This window comes from Salvelinus alpinus, chromosome 9 (assembly GCF_045679555.1).
Source record: "Salvelinus alpinus chromosome 9, SLU_Salpinus.1, whole genome shotgun sequence".
Classification (NCBI taxonomy): domain Eukaryota; kingdom Metazoa; phylum Chordata; class Actinopteri; order Salmoniformes; family Salmonidae; genus Salvelinus; species Salvelinus alpinus.
In genome coordinates this window covers 85376795-85390316 of record NC_092094.1, presented here as the reverse complement: position 1 = coordinate 85390316, position 13522 = coordinate 85376795, and the positions used below count along the sequence as shown (strand labels likewise).

Below are 13522 nucleotides of genomic sequence, written 5' to 3'. Positions count from 1 at the left end.
CTCAGTTTCACGCTGCATTAAAAATGTTTAGAAAGCCAGTCAGAGGGTTTGCGCTCAGGCTAGAATGAAAAGCGGATGGTGCGTGAGAGAGAAAATATCTGTAGAGTTCAAAAAGTACTAGCACTCAAAACCATGAACAGGAATAACCTGAGGAGGCTTAATTTAATCCATGCTCAAAATAATACAAAAAGTGAAAGCGTAAGGTGCTAATAAAAAAAAAAGGAACAGAGCATTTGTTTCGGCCTTAAATGCACGCATGTTGATTTTGTCCACCCACACCAGACGTGACCAGGACACGCGTGTTGAAATATCAAAACGAACTCTGAACCAACTATATTAATTTGGGGACAGGTCGAAAAGCATTAAACATTTATGGCAATTTAGCCAGCTAGCTTGCTGTTGCTAGCTAATTTGTCCTGGGATATAAACATTGGGTTGTTACTTTACCTATTCTGACAATGAATCCACAGATAAAAGGGTAAACCGAGTTTGTTTCTAGTGATCTCTCTCCTCCTTCAGGCTTCTTCTTCTTCTTCTTTGGACTTTATATGGTGGTTGGCAACCAACTTTAAGGTGCATTACCACTACCAACTGGACCGGAGTGTGGACCTCAGTTCATCTTTCAATCACCCACGTGGGTATATGCTCCAAAAAAAACAATGAGGAGATGGCACGTGGGTATACGCTCCTAAAAAACAATGAGGAGATGGGAGAGGCGGGACTTGCAGCTCGTCAAGCATCACAAATAGACCTAAGTTCTATTTTAGCGGCTGGCTACGCAGACGTTCGTTGACGCGAGCGAGCAGTGTGGGTGCAATGAATGACATGTATGTGTTCATTTATTTTGCAACACCCAAGCGTGCCACGCGAGCGGTGTGGTCAGCATGTTACTTGTGGTCACCATGTTACATCTCTTTCCAATTATATGTGTTCAGAATGTTATGCCTTCAGTGCTGTACAAACAACAAACAAATTAAGAAGATGCTGTGCGTAACAGGTGCAAGCAGATAGTGGATTAGAGACTGGCGAATAGGGAATCAATTAACAAGGAACATATAGAAAAATAAACAATTCATATGTCACATATAATTGGGGAGACACCATATAAGGGGACACTGCTGCTGTGGATGTTTGGCTCAGGGCTCTGCTCCCTACTACCTACCTACATTGTACTGTTGTATGAAATGTAATATCGTTCCAGTTTTTTATAGTAAAAAAAACCCAATGAGTACATGTCTACTTGTTCATTGTGTAAGGTTGTTAGTTTACAGCTGTATTTTTATATAGTGTAATGCAACTGAATTGAGAACTATCAGTGGGGTGGCTGGGTAATAGTAATATGAATTTGCATCAGGACACTTCTGGAGGGATTCTGGCAAAACACCGGCAGTGTCGGCTTAGTTCTGGTTTACTCTGGGCAGTCATTCAATATGATGTCAGTCCGAGCCCGGCACCCGGATTCGGGCCGATTAAATCAGTCCCGGCGCGCCGGAATAGGGTCGCGTCCTCATTGCTAGCTGGGTCCCCTTACAGACACATCAAGGCACGCCTGCCAGCCTAAAAGAATCAAACTGCACCCTGAAAGCTATTTTAACATAGGAATCCACCTGGACCCCCTGCCCAGAATTGGACAGGTTTCATCTATGTCGGCGAGTTTCGAACGTTCTGTTCTTTGAAAATGATGTGGAAAGTGGAAGCTATGATCCCTTTATGAATTTCCAGATTGTACTCTTTGTTTACATAATAGAAGGTGCCGCCTCATATCTAGCCATGCCCATCATGTGATGTAGACAAACAAGGGAAGTCTGTTGTCATTTGTAGAATTTCTTTGACAAAAAAATTATTATAGAAATCAAATGATGAACAAAACAATATCAAATCAAGATATCAGTATACATCGATAAAGTGTTTGATCAATAAATGGGTTTTAAAGAAAGTGTGGAATGTGTCTTAAGTCCCCCCACCCCTATATAAAGTAAAGGACAACTGAATGGTATGGTCCACCCTCTGATCCTGGTTGTTTTTGGATCTGCTGTTAAAGCGGATGAACCACCGAGTTGCGTTAACTACGACTCCCTTACAAAACGTTTTTATTCCATTAATTTTAAAAGAAAGACTGCTCTATATAGTCGTAAATACGTATGCAACGAGATATACAGTGAAATGGCAGTTGCGTACACTCTTTGTAGGGAATCCCTTGTGTTCTTTTCCCTCTGAATTTGAGAGAGTGCATTGAGATCGAGGGGCGCCTGCTGTCCATTGAAGCAAGAAGCCTCATGTTTTCGCCAAGCCAGGAGGAGCAGTGCGCCCCTACAAAAGACCCAATAAAATACGGGGAGTTGGTAGTATTAGGGTAAGTTGAAGAAAAGCTTACGTTTAGTAAGTTACGGAAGTGTTGGTATTTTAGAAAGTAAACAAGTTAGTTAGCTAACAATTTGTAGGCTAGTTGGAGAGGTCGAGGCTATGTTTGTGACTGATTGAACTTTTTTCCAGCACTGAAAACACAGACTGGAGTTAGCTATCTTCGCCGTTAATACAATTAACGCTTTAGTTACTTCGATTAAGATGGTGTAGGAAAAGTTTGTTTACATAGGTAACGTTACACTGCTATCGTTAGAGGCCACAGATAACTTGACGCGCCCACGTTACTCAACAAATCAGAAATGTGTAACGGTATAGTAGCTATCTGTTTTCATTTACTTTTTCAGAAACGGTATAAACGTTATATGTATTTACAACGTAACCCACAATACATGTGTAGATTGTGGTGGAAGGATTTGAGATAATAGTACATATGAGTAAATCACAGAATTCCCAACCTTGCAACAGTGTTCTTTTAGCGCCTGTTTTTTTTTTGTTCCAATAAAAGTTGCTCACAAGTAATGACTCGATTCAGGTCGGATGAGGAATTCGGAAGTGGCGATTTCCCCCATCCCCCAATCCTCACTTTTTCCTAACATGTTGCTTTGCTTACGTGATAAAGTCATCTCTCATAGCATCAGAGTATGCTAGTGTTTCCACGCGACTTTAAATAGGCTCAGACTTAGGCTAATGTAGGCCTACTTCTACGTCCACAATTTTAACCCTCTTTTTTATTATTATTATTGTAAACATTTTTCATGTAAACTGATTCAGCGATAATATAGTCTTTGAAATGTTTTAGTGCTCACAACTTTTTTTTGAACTGACAGGAGCACTACCCACAGAAAAAAAGTAATCAACTATGTTCTCAATCGATACAAATGCCATTTAGGGAGACTAAAGACTCCTTGATTAATCTCTTACTGACATATTTTCTGAACATCCAAAACACAAGTGGACATGTTTGTTCCGTTTATACATTAAATGCTATACAGAAAGTAGTAATACCATTCATAGATGCTAAAACTACATTTAGCACCTATCGATGATAGCAGGGATGCCACTTTGGTCGTAGAAGTGGGTGGGGGGCATAAAGTGGCGTGGGTCTGGGGGTCCTCCCCCAGAATGGTTTTGGGCATCTAAAGCTAATTTCCTGCATTTTTAAACAATCCAATATGTCATCTCTATTTAGAACAAAAAGTCAGCAAAAATGCATACACTCTTTAAGCTAGGTAAGATATAAATATTACATATGTTTGTGATTAATAAGACTGAGCTAAATCAAAGGTAATTCAATAATAAATATTGTGTTGCACCTTTAAGCAATTGCCTAACAAATGAACAGCTCTTCCTTACATTTTTGTTTGACATGTTTTGTGTCATTGGGAAAAGCCTCTATCAACCCCTGATACAGTTTGGAAATCAACTTTGGAGGTTTGTTGCTTTAAAATAGCATCTGGCTTGTCCAGTGTTTGCTGCACAGAGAGAACAAAGTGTTGTATCTGAATAAAACACCTCACCTCCATCAGACTGGTCTTCCCTGGCTGCCTGACCCTGCTGAGACCCCTGTCACCATCTGATCCTCTTAATAAAATGAGGCATGACAAAGAATTCCCTTTGTGTACATTTATACATTATATTATCCAATAATAGAATCAATGGTTCCATAATTGAAATGACCATTATTCCCAGATCCCAGACTGTAGCTTTAAGCTGCTGTCCTGTAGCTACTGTAGGTCTTCCCATCACTTCAAGATAGAACTTTGTATCATTTACTGATATTGTTAATATACAGTGCATTCAAAGTATTTAGACCCCTTGACTTTTTCCACATTTTGTTACGTTACAGCCTTATTCTAAAATTGATTAAATACATATTTTCACTCAATCTACACACAATAGCCCGTAATGACAAAGCAAAAAAAAAATGTTTATACGTTTTTACACATGTAATAAAAATAACAAATAGCTTCTTTATATAAGTATTCAGACCCTTTGCTATGAGACTCGAAATTGAGCTACACACAATATCCCATAATGACAATGCAAAAACAGGTTTTTACATTAAAATAAAACATTTATTACAAATAAAAAACCAATACCTTATTGACATAAGTATTCAGACCCTTTGCTACGACACACGAAACTGAGCTCAGGTGCATCCTGTTTCCATTGATCATCCTTGAGATACAGTGGGGAGAACAAGTATTTGATACACTGCCGATTTTGCAGGTTTTCCTACTTACAAAGCATGTAGAGGTCTGTAATTTTTATCATAGGTACACTTCAACTGTGAGAGATGGAATCTAAAACAAAAATCCAGAAAATCACATTGTATGATTTTTAAGTAAGTAATTTGCATTTTATTGCATGACATAAGTATTTGATAACCTACCAACCAGTAAGAATTCCGGCTCTCACAGACTTGTTCGTTTTTCTTTAAGAAGCCCACTGTATTTCTACAACTTGATTGGAGTCCACCTGTGGTAAATTAAATTGATTGGACATTATTTGGAAATGCACACACTTGTCTATATAAGGCTCCACAGTTGACAGTGCATGTCAGAGCAAAAACCAAGCCGTGAGGTTGAAGGAATTGTCCGTAGAGCTCTGAGACAAGATTGTGTCGAAGCACAGATCCGGGGAAAGGTACCAAAAAATGTCTGCAGCATTGAAGGTCCCCAAGAACACCGTGGCCTTCATGCTTAAATGGAAGAAGTTTGGAACCACCAAGACTCTTCCTAGAGCTGGCTGCCTGGCCAAACTGAGCAATCGGGGGAAGAAGGGCCTTGGTCAGAGAGGTGACCAAGAACCCGATTGTCACTCTGACAGAGCTCTAGAGTTTCTCTGTGGCGATGGAACCTTCCAGAAGGACAATCTCTACAGCACTCCTCCAATCAGGCATTTATGGTACAGTGACCAGACGGAAGGCTCTCCTCAGTAAAAGGCACCTAAAAGACTCTTAGACCATGAAAAATAAGGTTCTTTGGTCTGATAAAACCAGTGCTGGAAAAAGTACTCAATTGTCATACTTGAGTAAAGGTAAAGATACCTTAATAGAAAACTACTCAAAAGTCACCCAGTAAAATTCTACTTGAGTAAAAGTATTTGGTTTAAAATATACTTAAGTGTGAAAAGTAAATGTAATTACCAAAATTCCTTAAATTAAGCTAACCAGATGGCACCATTTTATATATATATTTTTTTTAACGGATAACCAGAGGCACATTAAAACATTCCAACATAATTTACAAAGGAAGCATGTGTGTTTAGTGAGTCCGCCAGATCTGAGGCAGTAGGGATGACCAGGGATGTACTGTTGACAAGTGCATGAATTGGACCACTTTCCTGTCCTACTTAGCCTTCAAAATGTAACGAGTACTTTTGGGTATCAAGGAAAATGTATGGAGTAAAAAGTACATTATTTTCTTTATGAATGTAGGGAAGTAAAAGTAGGCAAAAATATAAATGGTAAAGTACAGATACCCAAAAAGAATACTTAAGTAGTACTTTAAAGTATTTTTACTTAAATACTTTACACCACTGGATAAAACCAAGATGAAACTCTTTGGCCTGAATCCCTACGGTGAAGCATGGTGGTGGCAGCATCATGTTGTGGGAATGTTTTTCAGTGGCAGGGACTGGGAGACTAGTCAGGATCGAGGGAAAGATGAACAGCGCAAAGTAGAGCATACAAGACCTATTTTTTAATAGCCGTTCTCACACGGGTTTGTCTTGAACTGGTGGTGGCATAGATGCTTTTCCTGGCAGCGGGCCGGCTGGGTGAGTGGGTCTTATGGAATGAAAATAGGGATTGATCAGGATACAGCCTCTCCTCAGTCCCCTCTCTGTCTATTCATTGTGCCTGTGGGACTGAAGCTATTGACTGCATTGTGAGTCTCCTAGGAACGGCTCTGTGAGGGAAGCTTGTATTCGACTGGGACTTCTCCAGGTAGGTGGAGCACAGACCTCCAAACCACCAACACGGGAGGGTGTTGACTAACTGTAGATGACGTCTGCTGTTGAGGATGAACCAGAAATGTTGCTGTACATTGTCACAGTTTGGACTGGTTGTGACCTAAAGCCCCCTCAACTCTGTCACAGTGACTAGGGGAGTGCGGATGACTCTTTCCTGTGAATGGCAAGGCTGGTGGACTGGGATGCTCAGTCTCTAGTCTAATCCCTGCTATTATCCAAAAGTAAAATCCGCTATCTGTCTGGCCCAGGTCAAAAGGGAAAGGGATTACAATAGCTACAGCACAGATGCTGTCCCAGCTAATGCAACGATGAAGATGGCTCCAGGTGACATTACACACTTCACTTCCTGTCCTTAAAGATTGATAATGGACTGGTATTTATGTACAGTTTTCCCATCTGACCCCAAACGGCTTAACTGGAGTGGGGGAGAGATGTTATGGCCCAGTAGCATCAAGCTAGGGAGAGAAACTTTTATGTCACATGCTTAGTCTACACCTGTTGTTTACGAACGGTGAAATACCCATCCCAACAATGTTGAGAGAAATAGAAAAGTAATAGAAGACAACACAAGGAATACATACACAATGAGTAACGTTAACTTGGCTGTATTCACAGGGTACCGAGTCGATGTGCGGGGGTATGAAGTAATTGAGATAGATATGTACATATGGGTATGGGTAAAGTGACTGGGCAACAGGAGCAGTAGCAGCAGCGTAGTCCAAAAATAATTAATGCAAAGGCTGGTCAATGCACATACAGTGAACTCCAAAATTATTGGGACAGTGACTCATTTTTTTTTTCTTCGGTTCTGTACTCCAGCACTTCGGATTTGAAATTCTACAATGACTGTGAGGTTAAAGTACAGACTGACAGCTTTCATTTGAGGGTATTTTTTTTATCCATATCAGGTGAATCATTTAGAAATTATAGCACTTGTTGTACATAGTCCCCCCATTTTAGGTGACCAAAAGTAATGGAACAAATTAACTTAAGTGTATTAAAAAGTTCCAAGTATTTGGTTTCGCATTCAACAACTACATCAAGCTTGTGACTCTACACATTTGTTGGATACATTTGCTGGTTGTTTTTGTTGTCTCAGATTATTTTGTGCCCAATAGAAATGATGTATTATCATTTTGGAGTCACTTTTACAGTACATTTGAGTAATTTAGCAGACACTTTTATCCAGAGTGACTTACAGTAGTGAGTGCATACATTTTCATACTTTTTTCATACTGGTCCCCCGTGGGAATCAAACCCACAACCCTGGCATTGCAAGCACCATGCTCAACCAACTGAGCCACACAGGACTATAGTGAATAGAATGTTTATAAATACTTCTACATTCATGTGGATGCTACCATGATTAGAGATAATGATGTGTGGAAATTTAGAGGCATAAATATCAGACCCCCAAAATGCTACCCTCCCCTGTTATTGCATTGGTGAGAGGTTAGCATGTCTTGGGGGTATGATATTTGTGCGTCTAACTTTCTCACTCATCATTATTCACGATTCATTCATGATTATCCCTAATCATGGTAGCATCTAGGCTTTGGCGGTATACCGTATACCAGGGTATTTGAAAATAGCGTCAATACATTTAGAAACTATACATTTTTATATTATTAGCTACTTTCAATTTGTATAATATGTTAGGAGATGAAGATTTCGTTCTTCATTTCACCTGTCATATCATGAAGCTTACTCTAGTTCCCCAGTCGTTTGTTTGTTTGTAGATAGGAGACTGGAGAAAGTGGGGGCAGGTGAGTCGAGCTGTGTATTGACAGGGGTCGAGCTGTGTATTGACAGGGGTCGCGTTTTGTATCGATAGTCAAGTGTTTTTTTTTTCTTCGATAGATTGATCAGAGACGTGCAACTATAGTTTTCTTTCACAGATGACAACAGAAGTGCAATGCTATTTGGCTGGCAGCCACACATGTAGGCTAAGTGAGCTTACAATAATAAATACATTAAAAAACTATGCATGGCCATCATATTTCTGTTTATCATAGAAAGAATGTAGCCATCTGCATTTCCTAATGTTTTTCTTAAAGTTAATCTTGCATTTTACTGGAGAATTTATTTATTTATTTTACTAGGCATGTCAGTTAAGAACAAATTCTTATTTTCAATGATGGCCTAGGAACAGTGGGTTAACTGCCTTGTTCAGGGGCAGAACGACAGATTTGTACCTTGTCAGCTCGGGGATTCGATCTTGCAACTTTTCGGTTACTAGTCCAACGCTCTAATCACTAGGCTACGCTGCCGCCCCATGTATGTAGTCTAGCTACACATCAGTCAGAGCGCTGTCTGCTGATAGAATACCTGTTCGTGAATTCTCATCCAAGTGGAGAAGTGCAACTGAACCACAAATTGAGTCTGATGCCAAGCAGAAATTACAATAAGAAGAATTTTAGATCTGCGTTTAGAAAACGCAGCAAGATATTTCATATGTGTTGTATCTTTTTTCCTGTGTCAAAAACACATTCTGCTTTAACGTGACCCCGAAGTTTAACTTGTTATTAATTCAGCCACATACTTAGATAAGGGTATTGTGTTGGCTTTCTGTTGTGTTTGAGAAGTCAAAGCTCTTTGAATGAGTTATCTGTACAGCTGCCACTGCTATCTTTTGATTTCCTTGTTTTTTTCCTCTCTCTGTTCTCGGGTCCGTCTGCTCCTCCCCATCTTCTCCGAGCAGGCAGGTCCGTTGCCCTAGCGACTCCAGACTCCATACAGACACAGCGTGTATACAGGCTGCTCAATGTCTCTGGTTCACATTCGCTTGTAAATGTCCAAACTCACAAAAAATGACTTTCGTTAGCTCCTACCTATATACAGTGGGGAGAACAAGTATTTGATACACTGCCGATTATGCAGGTTTTCCTACTTACAAAGCATGTAGAGGTTTGTAATTTTTATCATAGGTACACTTCAACTGTGAGAGACGGAATCTAAAACAAAAATCCAGAAAATCACATTGTATGATTTTTAAGTAATTAATTTGCATTTTATTGCATGACATAAGTATTTGATACATCAGAAAAGCAGAACTTAATATTTGGTACAGAAACCTTTGTTTGCAATTACAGAGATCATACGTTTCCTGTAGTTCTTGACCAGGTTTGCACACACTGCAGCAGGGATTTTGGCCCACTCCTCCATACAGACCTTCTCCAGATCCTTCAGGTTTCGGGGCTGTCGCTGGGCAATACGGACTTTCAGCGCCCTCCAAAGATTTTCTATTGGGTTCAGGTCTGGAGACTGGCTAGGCCACTCCAGGACCTTGAGATGCTTCTTACGGAGCCACTCCTTAGTTTCCCTGGCTGTGTGTTTTGGGTCGTTGTCATGCTGGAAGACCCAGCCACGACCCATCTTCAATGCTCTTACTGAGGGAAGGAGGTTGTTGGCCAAGATCTCGCAATACATGGCCCCATCCATCCTCCCCTCAATACGGTGCAGTCGTCCTGTCCCCATTGCAGAAAGGCATCCCCAAAGAATGATGTTTCCACCTCCATGCTTCACGGTTGGGATGGTGTTCTTGGGGTTGTACTCATCCTTCTTCTTCCTCCAAACACGGCGAGTGGAGTTTAGACCAAAAAGCTCTATTTTTGTCTCATCAGACCACATGACCTTCTCCCATTCCTCCTCTGGATCATCCAGATGGTCATTGGCAAACTTCAGACGGGCCTGGACATGCGCTGGCTTGAGCAGGGGGACCTTGCGTGCGCTGCAGGATTTTAATCCATGATGGCGTGGTGTGTTACTAATGGTTTTCTTTGAGACTGTGGTCCCAGCTCTCTTCAGGTCATTGACCAGGTCCTGCCGTGTAGTTCTGGGCTGATCCCTCACATTCCTCATGATCATTGATGCCCCACGAGGTGAGATCTTGCATGGAGCCCCAGACCAAGGGTGATTGACCGTCATCTTGAACTTCTTCCATTTTCTAATAATTGCGCCAACAGTTGTTGCCTTCTTACCAAGCTGCTTGCCTATTGTCCTGTAGCCCATCCCAGCCTTGTGCAGGTCTACAATTTTATCCCTGATGTCCTTACACAGCTCTCTGGTCTTGGCCATGGAGAGGTTGGAGTATGTTTGATTGAGTGTGTGGACAGGTGTCTTTTATACAGGTAACGAGTTCAAACAGGTGCAGTTAATACAGGTAATGAGTGGAGAGCAGGAGGGCTTCTTAAAGAAAAACTAACAGGTCTGTGAGAGCTGGAATTCTTACTGGTTGGTAGGTGATCAAATACTTATGTCATGCAATAAAATGCTAATTAATTACTTAAAAATCATACAATGTGATTTTCTGGATTTTTGTTTTAGATTCCGTCTCTCACAGTTGAAGTGTACCTATGATAAAAATTACAGACCTCTACATGCTTTGTAAGTAGGAAAACCTGCAAAATCGGCAGTGTATCAAATACTTGTTCTCCCCACTGTATGTATAACTTTTTTATTTACTCAGCAGCCTCCATGAAAATTCGCTATTACTTGTGCAACTTTTGTTAGCATTCTGCTAATAGATGCCCAATGGGCTTTTATGCATTTTGTTGGCGCCCCCTTGTGTACTAAACCGGTAATACCGTTAAACCAGGGATAAGAGGACAGTAGGACGATATGAACATCTGGATACTGCCCAAACCCTACTAGCGTCCACATAATGTAGAAGTGTTTAGAAACATTCTTATTTAAAATAAGTGACTCCAAATGACACTACAATATTTAACATTTATTTTTGTGTACAAAATAATCTGAAACGGCAACATGTATGGATGAAAGTACCCTCAAATTAAAGCTGACAGTCTGCACTTTAACATCATAGTCCGTTATTTTATTTCAAATCCAAAGTGTTGGAGAACAGGGCCAAAACAACAAAAATGTGTCACTGTCCCAATACTTTTTGGATCTCACTGTAGTCCAGGTAGCTATTTAACTTTATAGCCATCTTATTGCTTGGGGGTAGAAGCTGTTCAGTGTCCTATTGGTTCCAGACATGGTGCATCGGTCCTGCTTGCTGTGCAGTAGTAGAGAGAACAGTCTATGATTTGGGTGGCTGGAATCTTTGGAATTTTTAGGGCCTTTCTCTGACATCGCCTGGTACAAAGGCAATGGTATTGACTGGTACCAAGGACAATAATCGCTTTAGAGACAGGTGGCTGCCGAAGGCTAACAGAAGAGTGCAATTGATCCTGCCTGATTGTGAACTGATCACTGCGGTTGTGACTTGTTTCGTATTGATCGTACTCATGTGCAGTCAGTAATGGCAGAGATAACATATTCCCCTGTGAGAGGGTTGTGTCGAGCAGACCAGCTCTACCCTGTTCTGACTGAGGCAATGTGTTTGCCTGGCTGTGGGGACAGGTGGCCTGGGCAGGACGAAGGAGTATGGGGGGGTGGTAGTCGCTCACTGCTGTTGCATCAGTGTTGCATTAAGGGGGCTTTGGGGATTACAGTAGTGGTTTGTTGTTTAGCCCATTCACTAATTAAAATAAAGGTGATTTACTTAGTGAACATAATTCATTCTGAAATACTGTGATCTCAGTCTACGTGTCAGTCTGAACTCTCTTATTTGCACGATCATTGTGGGTGGGTGATAGGCCTGTGTTGGATGGGAGGAGAGCATGGGGTTTCCCAGCTGTAGGGGCCAGCTGGTGGATGTAATTGTTCTGGAAGGGGCGTCTCCATTCACCAGGCAGACCAGGCGTGTAGTAACAGCAGACTGAGACTGGGCATCACAAGGGTGCACCAAGATGGAATTGTGAACCACACAATTGTTATGATGAGGCCATTTTTTTGTCCTGTGTTTTTAAGAGTCAGCCAGTTCAGGTTCCAAGTTATTGTGACTAATACGGTAGAGCTATTACGCTGTTGAACCTTCATGTGAGTCAGAGAGACAGTCCTGTAAAGGGCAGCAGGAGACCTGACGCACATTAAAAACTCTGCTCTGCTACAGGCTAGTGTAGATCAACAGGCCGAGCTACACCGTGGCTAGCTTAGACAGGGAAAGCATTTAAAGTGCATTATGTAATAACTCTAATAATCCAAGGTGATGCTTATATCACAAATAAAATGAATGTGATTTCCAGGAACACATTTTATTATTCATCGCACATTCATTTCCAGACATGCGTGTTCTGTAACATATTCTCTAAGACCTTTTCTCTCCTGGAAGCATATGTTTACCCACCCTTTGTGGACAATTAATTCCCCTTGTCTCAAATGTTGAAAACTCACGTCTTTCTCCTCTTCTTTCTGACAGGTACAATGGCTCCCTCCCGAACGGAGACCGGGGCAGAAGGAAAAGCCGCTTTGCCCTGTACAAGAGAAGCAAAGCCAACGGTGTTAAACCCAGCACCGTCCATATCCTCAACACACCACAGGCCAGCAAGGTAAACCAGGAACCTAGCCTACTCATGTAGGCTATTCATGAATGAACTAAGTAATTGGTTGGATTAATACTTGATGAGTTCTCATGAATATGTTATGATCCCACTTATCAAGTTGATAGTCATTAAAAAAAAAATGTTTACACCCAAATAAGATTTTTAATGTATCTACTTTGGAATCCCAGTCAAGAAAATATTGCTGCTCTATTGATAGATCTGTGACATTTACTACACAAAACCTGCAGACTGCAGCCAGTAAACTGCCCAATCCTGTATATGTCTGCCTTCTTGCAATTGTTCTCCTAGATAAATCAAGCACACATTTCGGAGCACTTCTCCTTTTTGAAGTTTGCGTCTTCTGGCTTCAGGCCCGAGTCTGGGTTGGTCTCCCACCCTGTAGCCTGACTGTGAAGTCTGCTGGCCGGTTGCTCTTACTGGGAGAAGGTTAGGCGCTAGCTGTTAGCTGATAAAGGCTGTGTAATCTCTGACGGCCTGTTTACTTTACTGTACTGTGCTCTTGTCTGTGCTGTTTCATGACACTAGGGCTGACCCCATTTAGTCGATTGTTTGGTCGATAGGCTGTTGGTCGACCAAGATTTCTTTAGTCGAGCAGTTGCAAAAAAAAAAAACGGTGTACCAGACACCTGTCTGATTCGTTTCTGTCTGAGTGGACTAATCCATTGTGGAGGCCATGGGGAGGGCACAGTCCATCACTCTTAAGACATGTCCTACTGTATTTGTATATGGTTAAGGTCAATGGTGCAACACTAAAAATAATATTATTTTATAACAAA

General features: G+C 41.2%; 1 protein-coding gene across 2 annotated transcripts in view; it reads left to right on the top strand.

Annotated features, from left to right (window-relative positions):
- The first annotated feature begins 2005 nt into the window (after window positions 1–2005).
- The window catches only part of LOC139530862 (E3 ubiquitin-protein ligase pellino homolog 2), a 30815-nt gene continuing 19298 nt past the window's right edge, over window positions 2006–13522 (top strand). For both annotated transcript variants that reach the window (XR_011666131.1, XM_071327616.1), the window contains exons 1-2: window positions 2006–2353; window positions 12602–12731. Coding sequence is in view for 1 of the 2 variants with exons in the window: in XM_071327616.1 (XP_071183717.1) it covers window positions 2277–2353; window positions 12602–12731 (207 nt within the window). In the remaining variant the exon portion in view is untranslated. The remainder of the gene's footprint in view (window positions 2354–12601; window positions 12732–13522) is intronic.